A 26050-nucleotide genomic window follows, 5' to 3' on the forward strand; every position below is an offset into this window, starting at 1 on the left:
TCATATGTATAGAATATTTTTTCAAGTCAATAGGCCATCGGCATCGGACATTAATTGTTACATTAAAAAAATATTATTCATGAGATAAGAAGTTTCAAGTATTTATGCAGCTGGTAACATGGTAAACAATAGTTTTGAAAATATGTTGAATACAGTAGTCATGAAATTAAGATAATTTTGTGATAAAAATGATAAACGAGGTTTTTATCTATTGACCTATTGTCAATACATTGGTCATTTTTATTTACACCTGAAAAAACAGTAAAAAAACCTAATTTTTGTAACTGGGCGGAGCTACCCGACACATTTTGAAAAGAGCTGAAAAACATATTTTTTTAAGTTAAACTATTCTTTTTTTGGTTTATTCTTTTTGCATTATTTAATGGATATTATGGATATTTGAAGCTTCTTCTAAAATGAGCTTTATCTATTATATTGAATTTATTCAGGGATAGGGGATAAAAAGAGGGTGAACCTTAAACATTGCTATCTAGACAAGTGAGGTTTAATGATCTCTGTGTTTTTTTTTAACGCTAAACCGAATGAAACCTAATGCAAGTTGTCAGAAATGGTAGTTTAAAAGTTTTTACGTTTCTGAGGTACCGTCTTTGTATGTGCTTTTTATACTAAATTGAATAAAATAAAATTTAAGCCTCTAAGTTTATTGGTTCAGAAGCTATATGAGGGTTTTTAGAATGCAAAAAGTAAAAGTTTTGACAAGTACCTATTTATTTGCCTGATATTGTTATCTGGACAAATAAGGTAATGTTTCTTAGGTATATTTCTATTTATATTGAATTCAATGCTATCAAATCCTAGTTTACAGGGAATTTAGATACTTTATGTGTAAAAGTTACGTGTTTTGACTTACGTATAGTTTTTCTAAAATAAGAACTCCCCTAGCCATTTGTTTGGACTATGATAACAAAATATAACTATTTCAAGTAGGGGTGTTGGGTCACTGTTTAGGGCAGAGAGGGAATCTTTTTCCTTAGTGTATTGTGTTAACCTTAGAGTGAGGAGAAACTACCCTCCCTCAAATGCACTATTCTTGTTTCCATAGCAGCAGACAGCCTCAGACTTTGTGGCAGGAGAGTTCTTACCATAGACAAACTATACATATCCCCTATCTTGACCCATGCTGTATTTCATTTCACTCTGAAATCCAATGAAATCAAAATTTGTCCTTGGTACCTTTCGACACCCTTAAGTAATAAGCCAGAACAATTCAAAAGAGGCTTTCCTAAAAGTTTGTTTTTTCTTTAAACATTAAGATGCTGTTTCTATTATTGTTAAGTCTGTTAATGAAGTTAAATTTTGTTAAGTATAACCAATATTTTTGCGATATTTTTGCTTAAGCAGGAACTTCTGTATATCATTCTCATGATTAATGTTTTAAGATCCTTTAAAACATAATTTAAGCTTACCAAAAAAACTGTTCTTTAAGAAGTTTTTTTCTCATGAAATTTGCTGTAGGGAGCATGGGTACTGTTTGCAGGTGAGGGGGGTATATTTCCTCTTCAATTATTAGAAATTTCTAAATGTCTTCCTCAATATTTTAGGCAAACAGAAACTTTTATCAATCATTATGGATTCAAATTCACTGGAGGTAAAGAAACAAAAAAGATATTAATCTTTTTACAGATGTTTAGCAAATTTAAGAAACTTATTTTGTTTCGAGTGAAATTTAGAGTGGGATTAGGTATTTAAGTGTGCCCGTGTATTTTAATTTAGTCTCTCTCAAAAATTAGACACCTGCGACGCTCATGGTAAAATAGGGATTTTAAATTGCATAGATAAAATTAGAAAGCTTTTTCTCTTTTCTGAAAATATGCTTTCCTCTTAACAGGTGGTTAAGTTTCCGGTTGGTTCCTGTTCATTGTATACGGACTGTGGCAGCTGTTTGAGTACAGAGGATCCTCTAGGGTGCGGATGGTGTGGTGACCACTGTGCACACGTCAGTGAGTGTGACAGGCCGGACACAAGGACCACCAACTCATGCTCACCAATCATTCACCAAGTAAGAACTTCTCTCATTGATGGATTGTCTGGTAGATAGCACCATAAAATATTTAAGCCAATGGCAAGGGCCGGCCTAACCATTTCCGACTCCCATAGGAAAAGAAATTCATAGTGTGTATAGATATATAGATATGTTTTTGTTTTTTTAAACTTCAAGCAGCAGCACTTGATATAGATACATCATTTGCTGGCGTGTAAAAACACTCCTCACAGTCCCATAAGGAATAACAACAAATTAAACAAAAATTTGAAAACATCAAAACATTCGAAATACAAAAACAATTCGAACAAGGAAATATTAAATAGAATATCAATGTAGAAATATAAACAGAAAATCAGTCAGCTAGCAGAGCCTGCAACTGTTCCCTAGCATTCCAGTATCTGTCATCGATGTTGCAGTAACTGCAGGGCAAACCCCCCAAATTCTCAGCATTCATTGGGACGTCCTCCCCGCACAAGACACAGTTTTATATATATTATAATTTATTAAAGATCAAAAATGCATTTAAAATAATTATCTGATTTAATGATCTAATCTAATGTAATAATTATCTGATTCAATGTTACATACGGATATGGGCAGATAAATTCATAGCTCAAACATTTTATCCCCAAAATAAAATACACGAAAAGACTTACATTTTACGGAAGGAGTGAAAAAAAAATATCATACTATCCTCTTGATAGAAATTTACAATAAAACAGTAAAAAATTTATTTTTTTAAGTAAATCGTAAACTTGAAGGTTGGCTAAGTTTGTCTAATGCAAGTTCTGGTTTTGCAAACGGCCTAAACAAAACCATTTTCTTTAATTTGACTGTAATAAATTGAGAATACATAAAAGTTTTAAACTTATATTTGTAGGTTTTAGACAAAGCTTTATTTCAAAATTGTAGGATAAAAAAATAATCAAAATAAATAAAAAAAATCAAAATTCGGCTTCATAATTTGTTTACAGTTGTACTCATTTAGCTTCACACTGAATGTCTTATTTTTAGAGCTTATACAAAATCCAGTATACAGATCGATTCTTTATTTTACTATGTGTATAGATTTTAAATTATGCAACAGTCTTTGAACTAAAATATATTACGAAATATTTATATGTGCCATTAGAATTGAAAATAGACAATTAAAAAAATCACAAGAAACAAATTTATTTTTAAAAATTACTGGAATTTCAGTTTCTTTGAACGTATATTTATACAATTTTTCTGATTTTTTTTTCTTGGGGTATTTTAGTTAAATTTCCTGGTATTTTCCTGATTTTCACAGATTGATAAAATTTCTCAACTTTTCCCTATTTTCACTGTTCTATGGCCCACCTGGATTAGTATTTTGACGCATTTCTAATTTTGAAGCACTCCCTCTTGAGTACTTTATTCTATATTTTAATCTCTTCGATTTGAGAGAAATTGTTGATATTTTAGGTGAGTCCTGTCCGTGGACCGACAGAAGGTGGAACTGTGCTGACTATTTTGGGCGATAATTTTGGGTCATCTTACAGTGGAGAACTGAACTCTAAAATATTGATCAAGGTGGCTGGATATCCATGTGAAATCATTTTGTGGGAGAAGGAAAAGTAAACCTTATTTTAACCTTACTTAAACTTTTTGAATCTTATTTTAGCCCAATAAAGTGTACTCTACATTAATGTTAAATACTTTTGCCCCCACTTCTTAACTTGTGAAAGCAGTTTTAAAGCTAATTCAATTAATAAAAGATTAAAAACAGTATAATTTCCACTTAAAATGTCATAGTTTTAAAGCAATTGCTTTAGATACCATTTAATAGAGGTTTCTAAATATTTAATCATTTTAGGTTAATCCAAATAATTGTTTTGCTTTTTTCTATGTGCTACATGGAATAAAGTAAAACAGCATGGATGAAGCACAAATAATGCTGTAGAAATGGGCATACTATAGTTTCAGTTCAATAAACAAGAAACGTCCTCAATGTTTGTTGTTCATATGCTGAAGAAGGTTCTTGTTTATTGAACCGAAACTTATAGTATGTCCATTTCTACACCTTTATTTGTGCTTTATACATGTTTTTTTTTCTCTTAATTATTTCAGTTTGAGTTACATCTCACTGCAGATTCAATCTCATCATGATTGTAATCAGGTTTGAAGTGAACTCTTTAAGCTACAAAGAAACAAAACGTATGTTATTTTACTCAAAAAGAAATGATGAAAATATTTTTTTTAAAAATGTATTATTGAAACATTATTTTGATAATGAAGTTTATTTACATAGTAAGTCTAGAACGTAATGTCACTAATTTTAATAAGAAGCTAATACATTCTCCAGTATTCTCAGATTAGTTGTAATCGATTGCGGGGTGGGGGGCATTCAGTGTACAAATGCGTAGTCTCTCAGTCATATCTGACTACCTGGGGAATGAAAACATTTTTATGAAATTCATTTGTGTCTCTTATGGAAACTGCCATGGAAAGTACTATGGAATAGACAACTAGTTAACTTCTCATTTTGTGATGTAGCTAAGCTAACTGGTAACCAAGCTTCATTCTAAGATACAAATATTTGCCTCATCATTGCCCGGAACATAAACAAACACCAATTCTAAAGCAACAAACAAGCAGAAAGCAGAGCTTGTTACGTAATAGAACCTCTTTACTGGCTTCAGAGATCAACTCAATCAAGACAAGACAAATATTTGCCTTGAAAACGAAACACTCACGAGGCTCTGTACCATTCCAGTTGTGTATTCTGCAGGTTTGTTGTTGTTAACTTTTTCCATGTTTAAAACAGCCTTTACTGATAGTTGTTTATCCGATCACCGAGTCCACTGGAGTAATTTATTGAAGAATCTGAAGCAATAATGCTGGAGGGTCATCAAATACTGACTTCAACAAAAATGTGAATGAATTCTTCAACTCTGATTATTATTTGAGTATTCATTTGAAGATGAAGTCAATAAACATTTCAAATAAATACAACTTAGTATTACTGAAAATATGAAACTTCAAAATGACAACGTGTTTTGCCCCCACCTCCTTGTTTTGACCGACTTAAAGATGCTAACAGTTAATCAGCTGCCCTAAAGTTCCGACGTGGGTGGGATTCTTCTTGTTCAGGCACGTGAAAATCCCCTTGAAAGGACAAAATATTGGGACAGTTGGCAAAATCGACAGACTTTAAGGAATATTTAGAAAAATTTTGCGAACTTAAAAAAAAAAAAAAAAAATTTATGCTGATGGTTTAAAGGCAACTTTTATGCAGCATAAAAATAAATTCTACTCTTGTAGGCATTACTAAGATTTTTTTGCTTACATTTTTTGGAAAAGAATTATTGTACCTCATTTATTCCAAGAATTCTTTATTTTATCATTATTCAAAGTGAAATGAGATTTTTGATCTAAAAAAGATGCTGTAAAAATAATGTGAAATTAAGATTCAAGAAAAAAGCCCTTACAGATAGGACATAAAGACAAACAATAAAGTAATCTGACACATTTTTGAACCATGTTTCAATATATTATGGATTCAAAATTTGCGTAGCTTCTAAGAAAGGCATACATATTTTGAACACATACGAGGGTTGCTATTTATATTTCTGGCCTTGGCAACAGTAAGTGTTGCTAGGCGACCGCAGACGATTTTAATCGAAAGTTTGATATTTTTAAACATAAATTCAGCAGACGATTTACCATTATAGCTTCATTTGTGTTGTTGACAGTAAATTGAAAAGTTCTTCTCTTTCAAAAAATGGAATTGAATCGTGAACATTTTCGTGCCATTATTTTTCATAACTTTCGATTCAAGAGTGCTTCGATGAACTTAATTCTTTATTCAGCGATAAAGCGCCATCCTATAGCACTGTAAAAAATTGGTATAACGAATTTAATCGTGGTCGATGTTCGATCCAGGACGAATCCCGTGCAGGCCGTCCAAAATTCGTTGTTGTGCCAGAAAAGATCGATGCTGTGCGTGAACTGATAAAGCAAGATCGTCATGTGACATACTGTGAGATAGAGGCGTCTTTGGACATTAGTATGGCTAGCATCAATAAAATATTGCATGAACATTTGAGCTTAAAAAAAATTTGTTCGCGTTGGATCCCGCATAATCTGACAAACGCTCAAAAAAAGGCTCGTGTCTATTGGTGCAAGGAAATGTTGGAAAAATACGTTCAAGGTACATCAAAGGCTGTGTATAACATCTACACAGGTGACGAATCATGGATCTATGCATATGAGAAACACAACAGCAATATGAGAAGCAAAACAGCAATCAACTGTATGGGTCTTCCAAGACGAGGCAATCCAAGATGATGCATTTAAAACGCATGTTTTGGAGTTACCTCAATCGGACTGAAAAAAGTGCTTTGAAAATTGGTTCAAACGCATGCAAAAGTGTATTGATCATCATGGAGAATATTTTGAAAAACAATAAAACCACTTTCGATGCTACATATTTGTTTTTTCATTATTAGGCCAGAAATATATATAGCAACCCTTGTATTATAAATAAAAGTACAAACTTTTCCTCAAGGTCAGTTAAAAGTCATTTCAGCCAGTAATATAAAAGCCATTTGCTTTTTTCTTACAATGAATTCTTTAATATCCAGCACATTCGGTAAACTAAAACTAATAATTGCAACAATTTGTTACCAAAAATTATAATTGAAGTAATGTTGACTGGTCTTACATGAAAATATTATACTGAAACTTTTAATAATGTATTTAATATTCTTAATTTTATTTCTTCCAATGATTCGTTCGCCTTTCAATGAGGTAAACCGGGTTTGAATCCCTGTGAGTCCTGGTTTAAACGAATCCACATCCGGCCTGCCCCGACCACAGTGCTGGTATGAAATATCCTCAGTGGTAGACGGATCATGGGTTAGAGTCCCTTAGTCGTTAGACTAATTGTGGGAGGTTCTCGTGGTCTTCCTCTTCATGTAATGCAAATGCGGGTTAGTTCTATCAAAAAGTCCTCCACGAAGGCAAATTTCTCCCAATACTTGATCCAGGAGTTCCCTTGTCTTCTAGATTGGGTTCAGAAATATACAAGGCTGCGATGTTGAACATTTGTAGTCGTAAACCCAAATATTATGTCGGATGTTCAACGACGGTTATAAAATAAAATAAAAATTATGTGGATTGCAAATATTTATGAAAACAAAGACTTAAAAAAAAAACTTTTATATTTTGAAAAAAAAAACTATTTAAGTTGTCTGTCTTTAGGATAAAATGCAAGACCTCTGCTGTACAATTAAGTATATCGGGACCAGTTGAAATAGATGTGGCTGATCTATCATGGAGTCACGGCCAATACGACATGAAAGGAATCGCCCACAGCTCTAGAAATTTTTCTTATGTTGTGAGTAACAAACAACTTTTGTGATTAATTTATTTGTATATAAGTATGTATGAGGGACCGTACAAATATTATTTAGACTCCTAGTTAAGGGGAATAAAAATTTGGAAGAACAATTTAGCTTTGTAGAATCTTGTGATTATTAATAGTAAAATTTTGATTTTTCAGATACCAAAACTATATGGCGTCTATCCGAGCAAAGGTCCAGTTTCAGGGGGCACGAACATTACTCTTTTTGGTCAGCAGCTAAACGTTGGTTCTTCATACAGCATTATTGTTGCTCGGACACCCTGTGTAGATGTGAGGTATGTTTGCTTTATATTAATGAGATTAGCTATTTTGAATATGTTCTCACCTCATGTGTATGGCAACTAATAATTTCGATCATTCTAAAGATACGAAATCTGTAATCATTGCTTTTTATACATGTTTTGAGAGAATTTGTCAAAAATGAAATTACTAGAACTTACTTATTTCACTTTGAAAATTATAAAATTTAATTTCATAAGAATAAAAACTTCATCTAAACCTGATGAAATTTTTGTCCAAGTCAAAAAGAGCAGCAACAGAGAAATTAAAATAATAAATTTTACTTCATTTGTTTGGGGAAATTAAAAAGTATTCTTGATACTTTTAGTTTCACCAAACAAATGTATGATACTTCAGATTTTGAAGACTATTTTCTTGTCATTAAAATGCCTGCATTGCATAATTTCACTCATATGTATTTTAAAAAGTGTTGTTCAGTGCAAAAAAAAGGGGGAGTTTTGTGAATACGTAATTTGATTTAATGACTGGAATTTTAGCCTTAAATATATCCTAATTAATTAGTGGTGGGTTTATTTTAAGTTGCGAAACACGGCAAAAAAGTTATTTTCCCTGAATTAACAAACTTTTATTTTGACGGTTTTGGATTAGTTTCACTTTTTGAGTATTTTGCCACATTTCAAGAACTTGTTTAAGTGAATTGAACAATATTTGCAAACAATTCTAAAATTTATTCATTTATCCCAGGATAATTCCATATAAATAAATAATTTTTCGTTATTTATTATTTTTTATTGATTTATTTAATAGTTGTAGAAGAATTTTAAACTAAACACATTGCCATAAAAATTAGCGTACGTAGAAAGAGTTGTCAGCACGAAACAAAATTTTACATACATAAGTACAACATTGATATGAGTAATTAAAAAATCTAAACAAAATGATCAGTTATTGCAGGAAAAAATACAAATGAATGGAAATTTTTGTACTCTAGCATGAATGCAGTACATGATGCAGTTGGGCATTGAGTCGTTTCACAGTTTTTGCAAAAACATTATTAAATTGACTCAACTTGGAGGATGTCTCAAGTGGTTCCAGATACCATTAGTGACAAATCTGGAGATCGAGTAGGCCAGGGAAAGGTGGTTATGTGACATCTTTGCTATGTATTGTTTTGTTTCATTTTATTATTGTTGTTGAACAGCCGACTCAATGTTTTGGGTTCACGACTACTAACGTTCATTTCGGTAGCCTTGCAATTTTGAACGCAATCCAGAAGACAAGGGAACTCTTGGATCAAATATTGGGAGAAATTTTGTCTTTGTGAAGGACTTTCTGATGGAACTAACCCGTATTTGCGTTACATGAAAGGAATACCATCAAAACCTCCCACAGTTAGCATGGCAGCAAGGGACTCGAACCCATGATTCGTCTACCACTGAGGATATTTTATGTCAGTGCAAGCCTGATGCGGGATTCGTATCATCCATCCTTCACTGGGATTCGAACGCTCTATCCTTAAAAATTTCGTTTTTCGATAACTAATCGAATGATTTACTGTGATGCACTGATTGGTTGAGTATATCAATGGTTTAGCAATTGGTGCTGATTGAAATGCTACTGGGAGGGCTTACATAATCTGATCCTATCACATATAATTCAGAAGCAGGTCTAACTGGTAAAAATTTTGAGCCCCGCTATAAGAATAAATGTATTCATGTAGTTTTCCTGCTATTTCAGAGTGAGTGAAAATTTTGTATGGTGCATCACTGGCAACCTAAGTCCCGCTAATCAGGCCCCTCTGAGGGGTCCAGTTGAAATGTTGATTGACGATTCAGTTATCGAAGTGGAAGCTGATATGAGAGTCGATAATGATGTGCCACTTTCAAAAGATTTCTCATATTTACCAGATCCAGAAATATTTCGAATAATTCCACAAGTTACAACCATAAGGTAAGGTTAATTAACAGTTTACTTTAAAAGAATTATGTTTTTAAAATCTTAGTAATGTGATGATAAAAATCATAATATTTTGTTATATGCTTGTATTAAAATGTGTACTTTCAGTAAAAAGTAAAGCATTCTCGCAACAAACCATTTTGGATAAGGGGATCATAAAGATTAAGACTCCACAATTTTGTGACCTTTGGCATGATTGTGGTAATGTGGTTGACATTGTGCACAGACTGCCTTTACCTTTTTAATTATGTACTGATTTTTGTTTTACATATTTTTTATTTAATTTGACACTTCCTTTTTAAAGACTTTCACTGATTAGAGAGGGTGCCACAAAAAATGAAAATAATAATTTTTTGGGGAAAAAAGTTTTGCTCAATTCTTCAAAGAATCAGTGTAGATGGCACATCTGATGTAATCATAATATTTGAGATAATTAAATATTTACTTAAGTAATTAATGCCTTCTAAACTATATTTAAGACATACGTTGCATAAATTTAATTCCTTTTTCAAAGTATTTGTTAGTCCTAAATGAAAATTTATCATAAATTTATTATAATTTAAAAATTTAAACAAATATTAAACTGTAAAAATTAAAATATATGTGTGTCTTTAAGACAGCATTTCTTCAGGGGACACACTGTCATACCAAAACTGACAACAGAAAGGCTAAAGTAAATAAAGTAAATTTGGTTTTAGCTGCTTTAGGCACTTTTCCATTTTGATTTAATGTTTTATTTACTTCTTTGTCTCTTTTTTGCTTTCGTAAATTGAACTCATTTTCTGATTAGATTCATAAATTTATTATTAAGTGGAAACAGTTAGATAAAAGAGGGCTGGGGGAAAAAACGCAATTGACATGGTATTGAGAAGAAAAAAATCTTAATCAAGAAAAGTGATTGAACCAGCTAAGTTCTCTAAAGAAAAGTTTGTATAAATGATGAGTTCATGTGGTGTATTTAGTCGCTTGGAGCTTTGTTTATGGACTATCGCCTCATGCATGTGCAATCAAATCGGGCATTTTCCTTTTTTTAATTATGTTTTGTATGATATAAATTTTTATGCTATTTTTATAATGGTTTTCACCGCTAACTTGAAAGAAACTTCTTCATAGACTTAACATTGCGTACTGATTTCAAGTTGGCGTGGGTAAAGGCCTCTGGATTTATATTTTTAGAAGATTAAAAATTTGTCAAATCACTAGTGAGAAAAATAGGATCCAAAACATCTAAACCAGTTTGGTTACTTGATGATTTGGAATTGTTTTTAAAAAATTCTCTTCTAGACCTCTTTTTGTTGCAGCCTATAATCAAACAATATTTGATGTTTTTAACTCCCCTTTTCTCAATAGTGATATGTTAAATTTTCATTGCATTTCTGTTTCCTCCTTGTTCAAGTATTATTTAGTGGCCTCAATGTGCATAATTTTCTTACCTCAATTTTGACAAATAATCTTTAAGTATATATTAAGAATAGCCATTAGGGAACCTTCTGTAAAATAGCAGTAAAAGTTTCCCTTAATTTATTTAAACTAAAACTTCATTGTGTAGCTAATACTACAATTCATATGTACAGTGTTAAAACTTTTTAAAATAATGAAATTTTAATTGTTTTTTTTCTTTGCAGTGGCACAGTGAATCTCACAGTGAGTGGACGTTATCTGGACAGTGTGGCCGAACCTAAAATTAAAGTTATTGTTGTCTCCCCCCTCACTGGAAAGAAATTAGAGTTTGATCAAGTAAATGCTACATTTAAACTAACTTTTCTTTGACAAGAAAAATTGTTCTTCAGATTATGCGTTATTACAAAATAATCCACTCTGAAAGTATTATTTCCAAGTTATAAATGGATTCACAGTACTTTTTAGTGTAAATAGTACTTCTTCCTTATTATAATTACAATAGAGTGTACCAAGAATGAGTTGTATTACTATTACTAACTTCCATAGTTTTTGTGTCTGACATACAGAAAACATATATGTATAGAGTGTGCTAAGTAAAAAAAATACCACCTCAAATAACTTTTGATCTAATGATTAGATTTTTAACATATCTATATTCATTAATAATGGCTTGAGGTCCCTATTTTGAATATGCTAATTAATTTGCGCAGAAGTTAAGACACTAAACGTTTTTCTCTGATAAATACCTATTTTCTTTGTTAGACTTACTTACTTTGCTCTCAAAATATGATGGGTACCCTCAATCTGTAAAGTAGAGTCTCATGTAATTTTAATTAATAAATCCAAAATTTGAAGCGAATCCACTATTTTTAAAGATGTATAAAATTTTAAAAACCCAACTTATTTGAGATGGCAATATATACAAAAATTAAAATTAATTATAGGAGTCAAAACTTTTGACTCTACTGTGACCATATGTTCCAGATTATAGCTACCCTTCATATTCTTGAGAACCAAGAATCCAATTTTGCGGAAAGAAATGTATTTTTATTCAGCCGATGTTCATTTTTGATTCTGGTTTCATAACTTTTCCACCCAAATAAATTGACATGTTTAAGATGAGGTCCTCTAAGTATAGTTCATCAAACAATCATTAAATTATCAATCGAGTCCTAGTTCTTAAAAACTTGATCATTAGATCAGAAGTTATTCAAGGTGACATGATTTTTTATTTTGTGAACTGTACATAATAAACATTATACGGCAGACAAATATTATGTGAGAGGGATGTTGTTAAACATATTTAAACCTGGTATGGGTGCTGTAGATTACTAAAAATTCATTCTTTTCCTATTAATGAAAACAAAATACAAACCTTGTTGCACCAAGAAATTACTTACAGCTAAGGCTAGTTAATTAATACTACACTAATTAATTAAGTTATTTTTTATACTTTTCATCTTATTTCATACTTTGGCAGTTAGTTATTGTTCACAATGCTTAGGTAACCTTGAAATGTTAAATAATTTCACATTTAGCCAGTGTTATATACAATGTAAGCATTAAAAAGCTCATAATATGACAGGGTGATGTAAAAGTGTCATACAGTATTTCATTGTAAAAAAATTTCAGTGTTATTTGAATATATTTTTTTAAATACAATAATTCAGCAAATAGGCTTACAGATACATTATATCAATCTATTATTTGTAGGCTTGTTGGGTGATGGTTAACTCCAATGGATCCAAGATGCATTGCCTGACACCTGCCCTGCGCGGTCATTCTGAGTTACATGCCCCCACTGAGCGGGCACCCTTGGTCGCTCACATAGCTTTTATGATGGATGGTGTGGAGGCATTGAGGGATTTCCCCTTTCGTCAAAAAGAATTGTCAAAGCTGTATTATTATCCAGATCCTGAGTATGAACCATTTGATGGGATACAAACAGTCTTATATGATCAGACCCTCCTTGAAATTAAGGTGAGCATTAAATATATATAACTGGCACAAACGGATTCCAGTATTTATAAAAGAAAAATTATAAATACTGGATTTATAATTACCTCATATATTCTTGCATAAAAGTATCGTAACATTTACGAAATTTAGGTTCTCTATTTAAAGAATTCCACAATGATTTTAAACAATGTTAAGCATTTTCAATTCACCTTCTTTAAACGGCATTTTCTCAATGCATTTTTCACTCACAGTTCTATAATAATTTTAAGACACTAGAATCGTAAAATCTGAAGTTAATTTAATTTCTAAAAGCCAAAATAATTACATGTTTCTTTGTGGCTTCATATTGAGCACTTATACTGAGTAATTATTCATTTTATACACAGATGGCGCTTCAAGCATCAACAATTGTTGAAAACAAAAATTTTTGGTTTGAAATGTCCAACTATTATAAGGGACCCTGATTGAATTTTTGGTTTGATTCTTATCAGTTCATTGAATTAACGGATTTGAATAACTCCAACATTCATGAAAAAACTAATCTCTTAATTGAAGTTTTATCTGAAATTTTATTTTTTTGTTTTAGATTTAGGTATTAAAATTTTAGACTTCATATTTTTTAAACACCATCTCTAAAGTATGGTTCGAAAAATTTACCACAATAATAAATATTAGCTATGTTATTTTATGCTGTTCAGTTTTTATAAGTTATTTTGCTTAACTTCTCAGTATTTGCTTTTGTTTCATCATACATATGGAAACTTCAAACATAGTTTATGGCATACATGTTTTCAAACATGAATAATTCACAACAAGTTGATCGAATATTAAGGGTATGATTTATAAATAAAAACATTCCCGATAAACAGTTGACAATTATAACACATTAAACATTGCAATATGAATTAATCTCAAAGCATCATTGAATGTCAAAGAGTTAAGATAACAATTTGTAATTTGAAACATTATCAAATTTATTTATATTGTATAGCAATCCAAACAATTAGTAACAAAATTCAAATTAGGTTAATAAAATTTCAAAAAGATTGTATTTTTATTTTCTATTTAAGAAGAATGTTGTCATTTAAAATTAAAAACTTTCATTCCTGACAATTCATATTAAAAAATATTCTTTAAAATAATATTTACATGAAAAATTATTTTTTACGTCCAATTACCTTTGGAAAAAACAAGTTTTAAGGCTACGTACAAAAATTTCCTTTTACTTTAAAAATTCCCGAGGTACAGCGATTTAAGCTGAACTTGAAATTAACTTAAAGGAGCCAATTTGTTTTCCTGACTTATTATTATAAACCTATTTTAAAGATAGCAACTTACAAATGTTGGTATACTTTGTCGTTCGTTAGGCACAGGTAAATTCAACTATTTATTATTTATTTTATTTTTTAAGGAGGGATGGCCATGTTTTAAAAAATTAATACAAAAGTTGAATTTGTTTGCATCTGGCTAACGAAAAAGTATCCAAAAGTTATTCAGTGATCTTCTTTTTTTTTTTTTAAATTTAATTGCTTCACTGTACGTATGCATTAAAAAAATTATATTTATATAGCTCAGGGTATAGAGTGTTCGCCTTATAGTGAGGTGAACCGGGTTCGAATCCCAGTTGATGCGAATTCCGCATAAGGCTTGCACTAACCACAGTGCTGATGTGAAATATCCTCAGTGGTAGACGGATCATGGGTTAGAGCCCCCTTGCTGTCAAACTAACTGTGGAAGGTTCCCATGGTCTTCCTCTCCACGTAACGCAAATGCGGGGTAGCTCCATCAAAAAGTCCTCCACTAAGGCAAAGGACTCCCAATACTCGATCTAGGAGTTCCCTTGTCTTCTGCATTAGGTTCAAAGTTGCAGAGTTGAATATTGGTAGTCGTAAACCCATAAAATTTGGTCGGCTGTTAAACGATGGTTATAATTTTTATTTATTTATTGTTAATAACATTATGCAATTTTCAATGTTATTATGTGTACAATTATTTCTTTACAGGGTAAATACCTGGGGCTAGCTCATAGACCATCAGATGTGATTGTAACTATAGGTGGTAAATTATGCAATATTACCACAATCTCTTCAGATAAAATCTTCTGTGAAATACCAGCGGAATTGATTCACACAACAAAGAACGAATCAAAGTTTTCTGTTGAGGTGAGCATCACAATGAATTATTTAAGGCTATTACACAAAGTAAAAACTCATACTAAATGTACCCAAAAACTCAATTTAGTCCAAGAAAATCTTAATTGGAGAAAAGTGAGGGAAACATACATTAAAATGGAAAAAGAAAAAATATTGAATGGTAAAAATTTCAATTGTTTCATTATCCAATGCTAATGAAATTATTGTTTTACATTTTCATTGGAGACCAAGTTTTGTGAACCTCAGGAAAGATTTATACATAAATTAGTTAAAATGAAGTATTCTATACTGCAATATCTTTTTAAATAAAAATTGTAATCTTATTTAACTAAGGGCCATTACCATTTAATTCAATCTTAAAAGATTCTCTGTAGTTTTTTCAATTGTGCAGTATCTTACTGAAATAAAAATGGCAACAGTATGAAGCTAAATTTTTGCTATCTAAAGATAAAAATGTATCCATTACTATCTTATTTAACCCTTTATAAAGGAGTGTAAAATATGCTTCCCCCCAACTTCATTAGTTTTCAAATATCCATCGGACGTTGTTTTCCCACCTATGATTTCTGTGGCCATCTGTTGATAACTTTAGGAAGATACAAAAAAAATTATATATCAATGAAAGGCTTTGTTTGCATAAATGTGGGTAACAGTAAAGGGTCAGAAGAAAAATAAACACCCGGAAGTCATTTTTTCTTGAGCATTCCTTCATTTGATCATTTCTCATCGCTATAAACATAGAATTTAGAAATTTGGTTCCTTATAAACACAAAAGTTCAAGTTTGTGGCCAATTCTTTACAGTAAATAAATTTTGAAAATCTTACCCACCTTGGTAGCATTTCATAAAAGGGCATGGTGGCTCAAGGGATAGAGTGTTTGATTCCCAATGAGGTGATTTGGGTTCAATAGTCGATAGGAATCCGCACCGGGATCACACCGACCACAGCACTGATCCAAAATATCCTCAGTGGTAGACGGATCATGGATTAGAGTCCCCTTACCGTCAGACTACCAGTGGGAGGTTTTTGTGGTTACATGTAACGCAAATGTGGGTTACTTGTATAAAAGAGGCCTCCATGAAGGCAAATTTCCCCCAATGCTTGATCCAGAAAGTTTCTTGTCTTCTGGATTGGGTTCAAAATGACAAGGCTATGGAGTTGAACATTGGTAGCGGTAAACTCAAAATTGGGTCGGCTGTTCAATGATGGTTATAAAATAAAAGAAAAAGTATAAAAATAATAAATGAATTTCTTTTTCCAAATCTAGATCAATCTCAATTGATAGCTTCACCTATTTGGGGTCTTAGATTAACAACAAAAATGACACTACACAAGAAATACACACGAGAATCACGATGGCCAATAAGTATTTTTATGGCCTAAGAAAATATCTTAAGTCAAGCCTAATAAAAAGAAAAACAAAAGTGTTACTCTATAAATGTCTTATACGATCAGTGCTTACATACGCATGTGAGACCTGGACAATGACCCGTGGAGATGAAAATATGATAGCTAGTTTTGAGAGAAAAATACTGCGAAGCATTTTTGGTGGAATAAGTAAAAACGGTACCTGGTTTAGAAGATCAAATACGAAACTCTACAAAGCATATAAAGAACCTGATGTCATTAAATTTATCAAAATTCAAAGGATTAAATGGGCAGGCCACATTATAAGAATGGAGGATAGCGGGACAACCAAAAAAGTTTTCTGTGCCAGGCCAACAGGTACAAGAAAAAGAGGACGACCAAACCTACGATTTTTAGACTGCCTTGAAAAGGACCTACAAATTTTAAAGATAATTAACTGGAGAACCTTGGCTAAGGGAAGAATGTCTTGGCATAGGCTTGTTGAGAAGGCCAAGGCCCATCTTGGGCTGTCGTGCCAATGAGAAGAAGAAGATCAATCTCAAACAAAACTTTTTTAAACTAAACATTCGCCCTAAAAAGGGTTAAATAAGGACTATTACTATTAAACTCAATAGTTTTTCAGTTGTGCAGTATCAGTATTGAATAAAAATTCTGACTTTACAAAGTTGAATTTTGGCTATCTAAAGATTAAAATAAGAAATGATGCATCTGTTTTTGCAGCAATTTATATTTAAATTAAAATGAAAGTTATAATGAATAATTTGTTTTAAAAATTTTGAATTTTTTAAAAAAAAAATTGTTTTTAAATGACATTTATAAGACTTTTCATTACCTCCCTGTTAAAAATCATCAACGCATTGTGCTTTGAATTAATAATTTTTGTGATTTCAAAGTTGAACTGACCCAGTGGACATGTTGCTGTGCCCACCTCAAACGTACCTTTTTATGGCATGCAAAGAAACCACATTTATGAAGCTTTCTATACACAGTAGATGTTGACACCAATCTTCTGGGGGCTACACTAAGAGAGGATCTAAATTAATTCGAAGTTGCAATTCTATTCCTTCAGCAATCCTTGAAGCATTTGGGCATCCTTAGCTAAACCATCTGGATGCTGAACCTGTAGCGAGAAATTGTTTCCAAAGTCTAACAATCACTGAAGGATTCACATTTTGTCATATGGCCATTTCTATCTGACTTTGTCCTGCGTCTAGATCTCTGTCGCTGCTCTTCAGTCAAATGATGCCTTTAGGTCATTATTACAAAATGGATATCTCAAATTTCTAAAACACAGCGCAAATTGCAGGCTTGTAACCAAACATACTATTTTATTCTCATTGCAGATGATGAGCTTCCATTACAGCGCTACTAATTTACATATTGCACTTTCACTTAGCATCTCTTATTTGACAACGTATTGAAATTTCATTGGGATTGGCTTACTTTTGGAAAAGCGCTATTTTTGTAATTTTTCCTTAATTTATGATAACCTGTTTATATTCATCAACTTGCAGTTTCAATCCAAACTCAAAAGACTAAGTTACTTTGGAATTAAGTATTTGGACAAATTTTCTTACATATATTTCTTTCTCAATAAAAGTAGAGTATATTTACATTACTCAAAGAGGAAAACTTTTCATGTTTACCCCTCGACTATTATCATTGGTCTGGTGGTTTGACAAGTGAAGGATTTTATTTTCCTAAACTATTAAACTGAGTATCATCTCCGTGAATATTTCTTTTGTCAAAATTTTGGTGAGTGCCAGACGACAATAAAATATCAGAAAACCTGCCACAGCAACTTTAAAAACAAAATAAACTATTTTCTTCCTCGATTCTTTTTAAATGATTTAGTTGATTTTACATCATATGATATTAGATGTATAATACTATGTAACTTTAAAAACAAAATAAACTATTTTCTTCCTCGATTCTTTTAAAATTATTTAGTTGATTTTACATCATATGATATTAGATGTATAATACCATGGCAAAAAAGAAAAATCTGGATCAGGCCAGTAAAACTGCTTTTAAATTAATTATAACTATGATTATGAAAATAATTTCGAAGTTTTTTGTACTAGACAGTTTTGGTTTTTCAAAAGAAAAAAAAATGGTTTTAATTACAGGATCTTGTCTTATTTAAAAAATGATGAAAATGAAAACCATGTTGAGTAACATTATAATGATTTTAAGAAAATCAGCATCAGAACTTCTAGAAACAGGTAAAAATTCACAAAAAATTATTGATACTTAATCAATTGTGGTTATAAGTAATTAGTATACTACAATGCAAACCTTGAATATGAGGTTTTGCTGTTTGTATTACATATGGAAGAGATTATTAATATTTCTAAATACTAATATTTAGAAAAAAATTTCAATTATAACGAACATTAGATTAAACAACCAATTTTGGTTAGCTTTAGAGATTGTAAAGTTTAGGGAGAATTAGATTTACGTTATTTACATATTCTACTGTGTTCTTTCATATTTGCTCCCTAAATTGATATATAAAATGCATTTGCAGGTATCTGCAGGAAGTATTCGAACTCAACTAGGGTACATCCGATTGGAAGAACGTGGAGTGAGCACGACTACAGTTGTTGTACTGACTGTTGGAGTGATATTCGTATGCATTGTGGCATTTGCAATTTATGTGTATTGGAAGAAATCATACCGTGAGAAAAAGTATCCTGGATACATTGTTGCATACACTGCAGATAGAATAAACACCTCAAATGGCAACACATGTGGTGCCCCCAGACAAGAATGCAGTAGTACTAATGGTGCGTCTTTCCTGTTTTTTACCTCTTTCATTTTAGGGCCGATAATGATGTTGTGAATGAATTAACGTTGCTGGCAATAGAAAAATCAACTAAAGCAACAAAAAGTTTAAAATTGAGGTTTTTCTATGTTCGGCATTTTTATATATTTACTATTTATACTTTTATTAATTCTAGTTTAGCGTTCATAGTATTATCAAGGAAAATAAAATGGTTGTCAAGTCGCTTTTCCTGGAATCGCTATTTTATTAGTTGCACAATAGAACAGGGCTGCTTTTATTTCTAGAGCCTAAAAAATCAAACGTTTGCATGAAATTTTGATCATTTTGTATGTCAGGAAGAGTTTCCAAATAATGTAATTATTATTAGAATGTTCTTAAGCATGGGTTTGGGTCTGCGAATTGCATATATTTGCTGACAATTAGTTTAAAATTGCCAACACTATGCTGAAGTAATATTTGGATGGCCTCCTAATGCCATTTTTTTGAAACAGTTTACCTGTCTTTATCATAGGTTTATCACGCTCTCTTTAAGCTTAAGGGCTTTACTGTGGTTTTTGTACTTGTTATTCCCAATGAACTAAATTTTTTGAAATAAATGTTTTACGTTACTGATTCATATGTAATTAATAAAAAAAAATTAGAACAATTTATTTTTGTCTACAGATTATCATGACATGAGAGGCCAAACTGCCATCAAAGAAATCAACAGAGAGCTTACTGTTGATGAAGAAACCCGGCGTCTCTTGGAGTCTGAGAACATTCTTCTGCTCAGAGAACATCTAAAGCTGGCTGAAATTATTGGCGTTGGTAAGTTCATCTTAATTTATGGTAAACAAAACATTCGAATGGGTGAACCATGAAATTGTCGACCAAGAATTTTCTGAGACATATTATGGGATAAATTACAATTAGAATAAAAAAAAAATAGATTAAAAAAAATAATTGCAAATAATAATACAATTTTATATAATAAATTTTTATTATTTGTAATCGTTTTTTGGGTGAGTAAATTTTGGTTGTGCATACAAAGAAGAATTACTGCTGAAAGATAATTGGGAAGGAGTGAAATTGTTGACCAAGAATTTTTTAAGACATATTATGAGATAAATTAAAAATAGATTACAAGTAACACAGTTTTATATAATAAATTAGTGTTATTTATAATCTATTTTTGATAAGTATATCACTCATGTAAAGCTTATTTTCTCTTTAGGCCATTTTGGTTGTGTATACAAAGGAGAATTGCAGCTGAAAGACAAAGGAGAATCAAAGAAAGTAGCTGTTAAAACATTACATAACAGTAAGGAATTATTTGTTTTTATAATTTTTATCTTTGTTACATCACAAAAAATTATTTTATTTTATGCAGATCCACAGTACAAAATAATGCCAAGTTTATTTTGAGTACATTGGAATTTTGAAAGTAATGATACTTGAAAAGGTCACTATGTAATGAAAAAGGGAAAATATTTCCAAAATAATGTTGGTAGAAATAATATTATGATTCTTAAGTTCACGCTAATTACTTTTTTCCTTCAAGCTTTTATTTGTTTTTTTAATTGATAATTATTTGATTAATAATAATAAAAAAAATTTCTCAAGAAATGGAAACTTCATTGAAAACATTTTTAAAACTTTTAAGTTTTCTGGTCATTTCCTTTAAGTTTCATTCTGCAATTTAACTGATTTTGATGTTTTTAACCCAGATTATCTTGTAATTGATTTACCAGATGTGTTTCATTTAATATTAATTTACAATAAGAAAACTCTTAAATATACATAGGGGAAAGAGTGGACATGGGGTAAAAGTGAGAGTCGTAAGCGAGTGAGTTATTGTAAATTGGAACATTGATGTACACTACCATCTGCAGTTGCTTAATCATAATGTAAATACTTCAGTAGAAATTTGTAAAATAAAATTTTTAAGGTGCAAAAGTAACTTTTAAATTTTCTCTTTATTGCTTTTAACATATTTAATTGCAGAATTTCAACTGAAGGTAATAATATGTTACCAATATAATATTGTTTTTCACTTATTTTAGTCTTAACTTTTGCTCTGTATAGTTTCAATTAATCAGCATAAGGGCTAGAGTGAACATGCTTTAATTTTTTTCAAAAGTTTGCAATTAATTTTAAAAAAAAATCCTAATGGTATTGGATCAATAAAAATAACTTCTTGAGGAGAACACTAATTTTGAAGGAGCTTGTGGTAATCAATTTTTTAAAATAAAAATCTGTGTTGTTATTTATAAACAAGTTGCTCATAAATCGGGGATTATGGTATTCAATTCTTAGGGAAAGAAATATAGTTCTTCTAATCATGAATTTTTTATTTACCCCCCTTAAAAAATCTCTCAAATCTCCATTGAAGAAATGGCTACCAAGCTTCCATCCAGTGACTAGTAGAACAAGTTTAAAGTTGACATTAATTTTTTTTTTGGTTAAAATAAAAAAAAAAAGAACTCAAAACATTTATTAAATAAATCTAATTAAATAATGAATTTCAAATATATTGATTTGCATTCAATAAGTCTTTTTTAGTATAGGAAAATGCTCTATTACAAACTAGTATTTTAACTAATATATGTCAATATTTATTCTCCAATAAGACTTACCAAAATGAGATTAATTTCAATCTTTTAGATATAACTTTATGAGTTTTAATAAATGACTATATAGCAATTTATCAAGCTTGTCCATGCTAACACCGGGTAGTGTGGACAAGGTGACCTTTGTTTAAAAAAAATTATTCTGGAAAAACTAAACTTTTTAAGTGCCTAGATACAAACCAGGATGATGTAAAAAGAAAATTATTGTTAAAAAAGTAAGAGTTAAAAATTATATTTGATAAGGTTTTTTCACTAATTTGTAAAAAATGTCTTACCCTCTCTCCCATACATATATATTGCAATTCTTTAATATGCAATAAGAAAATGTATATATTTAACAAGGATTTTAAAAATATGTATCAAAGGAATAATGACTATGGTCATTATTCACAAAATGATCTTAACGTTGCCTGTGGTTGCTATTTTTCCTAATGGAACTACTATCATTCGCAAGAAGCAGTAGAAACTATTTAAAAAATATATTTGTCCATTTAAGTATTTCTTTTAAACTTGTCAATTGCAGAAAAGTTTGATACGAAAAGCTATTTTATTTTATTGTTTAATTTATAAGTTAAAATACATTTGCATAAAATGTCAGGTATATAAAATATTAAATACTTATTCTCTTTTATTTATTTTTTATTAAATCAAACAATTATATTGCGTTTATCCAAATAACTTATTTTTCTTTCGTTTAAAGGTTCCACCACCATAGAACAGGATATTGAAGCTTTTTTACAAGAAGGTTTGATGATGAAAGATTTCCATCACCACAATGTCCTCACTCTTGTGGGGGTGTGTTTTGATGAAGGGGGAGAACCTATGGTTGTTATTCCCTACATGAAGCATGGGGATCTCTTATCTTACATTCGCAACGAAGAACATGTAAGAACCATTGGAGCTTTTTGCTACATAATCCATAGCAGGGATTCCCCCTTACAATTAATATTTTGGATCATAAAAATTAAATTCTGACAATATTAAATTTTGCAAGGATGAAAGCAAAATACGAAAGAACATTACTTAAGTTTATAAATTATGTTTGAAAATAGAAGCTGAATGAAAAATGAAAGAATGTGAAAAATATATGCATGATTTAGAAGGTATATAAATATCAATTTTTTAGAGATAGGCTGCTTTAGATTTGAAGAAAACATTACAACTTGAGATACACCACTCAAAAATTTATTATACGTAATGATTGTAGATGTAACACAACTGTAGTAAATGCCCACATTTAAATAAATTAAATGATTAAATAGTTAAAAAAGGCATTCAAATAATTACTAAGTATACAAAAAATAAATTTAAATTATCTTAATTTAAAAATACAAAATCGATTGCAATAACTTTTATTTTGTAAAAATTGCACATCTGGTATGAAATATCCGACAATCAATAAAGAAAACAGAATTATTAAAGTAAATTAATTAATAAAACTATTGAATACTTATCTTGTTTTGTAGACAAGAATTTAAAAAAAAGGAAGACTTAAAAATATTAAATGTTGAAAATACTTAGCCTTTTAAGCTTTAATGACTTCCAACTTCTATATACATATTTTCATTTCTTTCTCTTTTTAAAAATATCTAACACCTTGTATATGTTAATATTTGATTTTTATTTAATCATAGCAATAATACATTTTAATATTTTATGCAAGATAAGTGCCTAACTACAACCATCTCTCTCTCTTTTCTTTAATATAAATAAATATATTTGTCGAATAATTTGTCTTTACAAACATTTTCTATTTATTATCTTCTCATATTTAGACACCTACTGTGAAAGATCTTCTAACATTTGGAGTTCAGGTTGCTTCTGGAATGGCTTATTTGGCTGAAATGAAGTTTGTTCATAGAGACTTGGCTGCGAGAAATTGCATGTAAGATTAGTTTTAAAATATTTTTTAAAAAAAGTAAGGGTTATAATTATACTAATCGAATATTGAAATAATATTAAAATTACAGTATAAAATATTATTGCATAGCTGATAATAAAATCCGTATAAAAATTCTATAAATAGACCAATTGGTAGGTAGGCACTTTATTTACTTTGCACTAGAGCTGCACAATGGGCTATTGGCGACAGTCTGGGAAACAGGATCCATGCCATCTCTATTTTGATCTTTTGCAAAGGGGTGACTCCCCTGCTTTAGTAGCCTAATGATCTGCTTAGAAAATTTGAGCACTTTACGGTAGAACAGTTTAACGAGGAACCAAAGTGCTCACCCACCCACTTACTGACCGCAGCCAGTGATGCTTTTCAGTGTTCTACTGGGAACCATGTCTATACGATCAGTCCACAACGGGACCAATTCTAATACAGAGTTAAATATCTTTAAAATTTGGAAGGTTTTTTTTTTAAGTGCTATAAAAATTATAAGAAGAAAAAAAATATAAAAATTATAAAAAGAAGAAATTATAAGACTCTTAGGTGTCAATTTTGTTCCCTTATAAATGTTTTTGAAAATTAATTTTTCGGAAAATTAACATATTTTATCTCATTAATGAATACAAGAAACTAAAACAAAACATCATACACGAGTTTTAAGTTAAAATTTTAAATTTTTTATGTGCAAAAAACATTGAATTTACCATAAGTTTACTATCCCAGGTTATCTCTGCAAATGAAAAAAGTTAAATATTAGTCTTTGTATTATAGTTTTTAAAACAAGGAACAACACAAAGTGATATTTTTCAAATGCCAGGGAAGTGATACGCCATTTTTGTTTACTCTTTTTTTGCTATGTAAATTCAGTAACGATTGTATATACAATCGCACGTTTGCAGACCCACAAACCAACAGCAAAACTCCCAAATAAAAATTGTTGTTTTTTGTTTCCAGCTGAGTAAAAACTTGATAAAACAAAACGAATTCTGCTACGCCTGATTTTTTTTTCGGGAAAATAAAATTTGCAATGGGAGTTATCTCGGGATAATCAGGGAGGCGGTTAATGTGACAGGTGAGCTCTTTGTATGTAGAAATGATCAAGAGTGAACATGCTATTTCAGGTTAGATGAGGATATGACTGTAAAAGTGGCTGACTTTGGATTGTCTAGGGACATTTATGAACGAGACTACTACAGCAGCGATAATAAGAAAACTAAGCTGCCTGTAAAATGGATGGCACCAGAGAGTTTAGAGAAAGGAACTTACACCACAAAGACTGATGTTGTAAGTACTCTTCAGCTTGTTTCTCCTAATGGGCTGGTCATGAATTTTCAGTTCTAAAGGCTTCTTGCCACTAGTTTCAAGAAAAAATAGGAACAATGTTAGTAGTTAACATATTTATGTCAAAGTAATACTAGTAGTTATTAGTTGTCACAAATAATCAATAGTATTAACATTATCCACATATCATTGAAAGTTTTTAAAATAATAAAATTATACTATCAGAGTTGTTCCCAAATTTATAACGCATGATTCACTAAGTCTATGGTTTAGCTTATAAAAACTAATTGTTTTAGATATTAGACTTTATTCGTCAACATACCCAGCTTCACATTCATTCAAATGCGCCTCTCATTTTTTGATGCCTTTTTTATCGAATGATTTATCTTTGCTCTCAAAATAGGTCTCAGTTTAAACAATAACTTTTTCATTTGAGCCAAATGTCTAGCGCATTTTTTGAGGTCTGCAAAGAGCCTGTAGCCGCTAGGGGCCATATTGGGAGAGTATGGTGGGTGTGGAAGTTTTTTGAAGCGTAATTCATTCAATTGAACCATCATTTTCATCGGCATTGCCTTGGGGAAACTGAAAATTTTTTTCTTTACAGGTGAGGTCGTCTTTATTAATTTCGTCGCTTAGTCGATCCAATAAAGCCATTTAATATTCGCTATTGACAGTTTTTTTTTTTTTTTAAGATAGCAGCGGAATAAAATACCATGTGCTTTCTAGAATACGGAAGCTGCACCTTGTCTGATAACTGGTCTTGTTTTGGTCACTTTGGACGATTTTCCCTGGTTGCCATCCACTCAGCTGAAGATTTTAGTGAATCCAAGTTTTATCCATTGTCACACACTGACGAAAGAAATCCTTTTTATCTCGCTTTAACATATCCAAATCGGGTTCTGAATCGTTGACAGTTGTTCTTCTGGTGAGAGTAAATGCAGCACCCATTTTGAAAGCAACTTGTGCCTGCTCAAATTTAAATATAGAATTGTAAACACACTACCTTT

The 26050-nt window shown here is 30.8% G+C and overlaps 1 protein-coding gene across 4 annotated transcripts in view; it reads left to right on the forward strand.

The window, feature by feature from the left end:
* LOC107436100 (hepatocyte growth factor receptor) overlaps positions 1-26050 on the forward strand; it is a 75737-nt gene that overhangs the window by 45482 nt on the left and 4205 nt on the right. For all 4 annotated transcript variants that reach the window (XM_043050122.3, XM_043050123.3, XM_043050125.3 and 1 more), the window contains exons 6-19: positions 1850-2020; positions 3452-3603; positions 7232-7367; positions 7533-7669; positions 9372-9584; positions 11216-11327; positions 12705-12971; positions 14954-15112; positions 19002-19260; positions 19923-20066; positions 20473-20559; positions 22569-22753; positions 23644-23753; positions 24884-25046. In XM_043050122.3, coding sequence (XP_042906056.2) covers positions 1850-2020; positions 3452-3603; positions 7232-7367; positions 7533-7669; positions 9372-9584; positions 11216-11327; positions 12705-12971; positions 14954-15112; positions 19002-19260; positions 19923-20066; positions 20473-20559; positions 22569-22753; positions 23644-23753; positions 24884-25046 — 2295 coding nt within the window. The remainder of the gene's footprint in view (positions 1-1849; positions 2021-3451; positions 3604-7231; positions 7368-7532; positions 7670-9371; positions 9585-11215; positions 11328-12704; positions 12972-14953; positions 15113-19001; positions 19261-19922; positions 20067-20472; positions 20560-22568; positions 22754-23643; positions 23754-24883; positions 25047-26050) is intronic.

Source organism: Parasteatoda tepidariorum, chromosome 1, assembly GCF_982258835.1.
Source record: "Parasteatoda tepidariorum strain Cologne lab strain chromosome 1, Ptep-v5.0, whole genome shotgun sequence".
Lineage (NCBI taxonomy): Eukaryota > Metazoa > Arthropoda > Arachnida > Araneae > Theridiidae > Parasteatoda > Parasteatoda tepidariorum.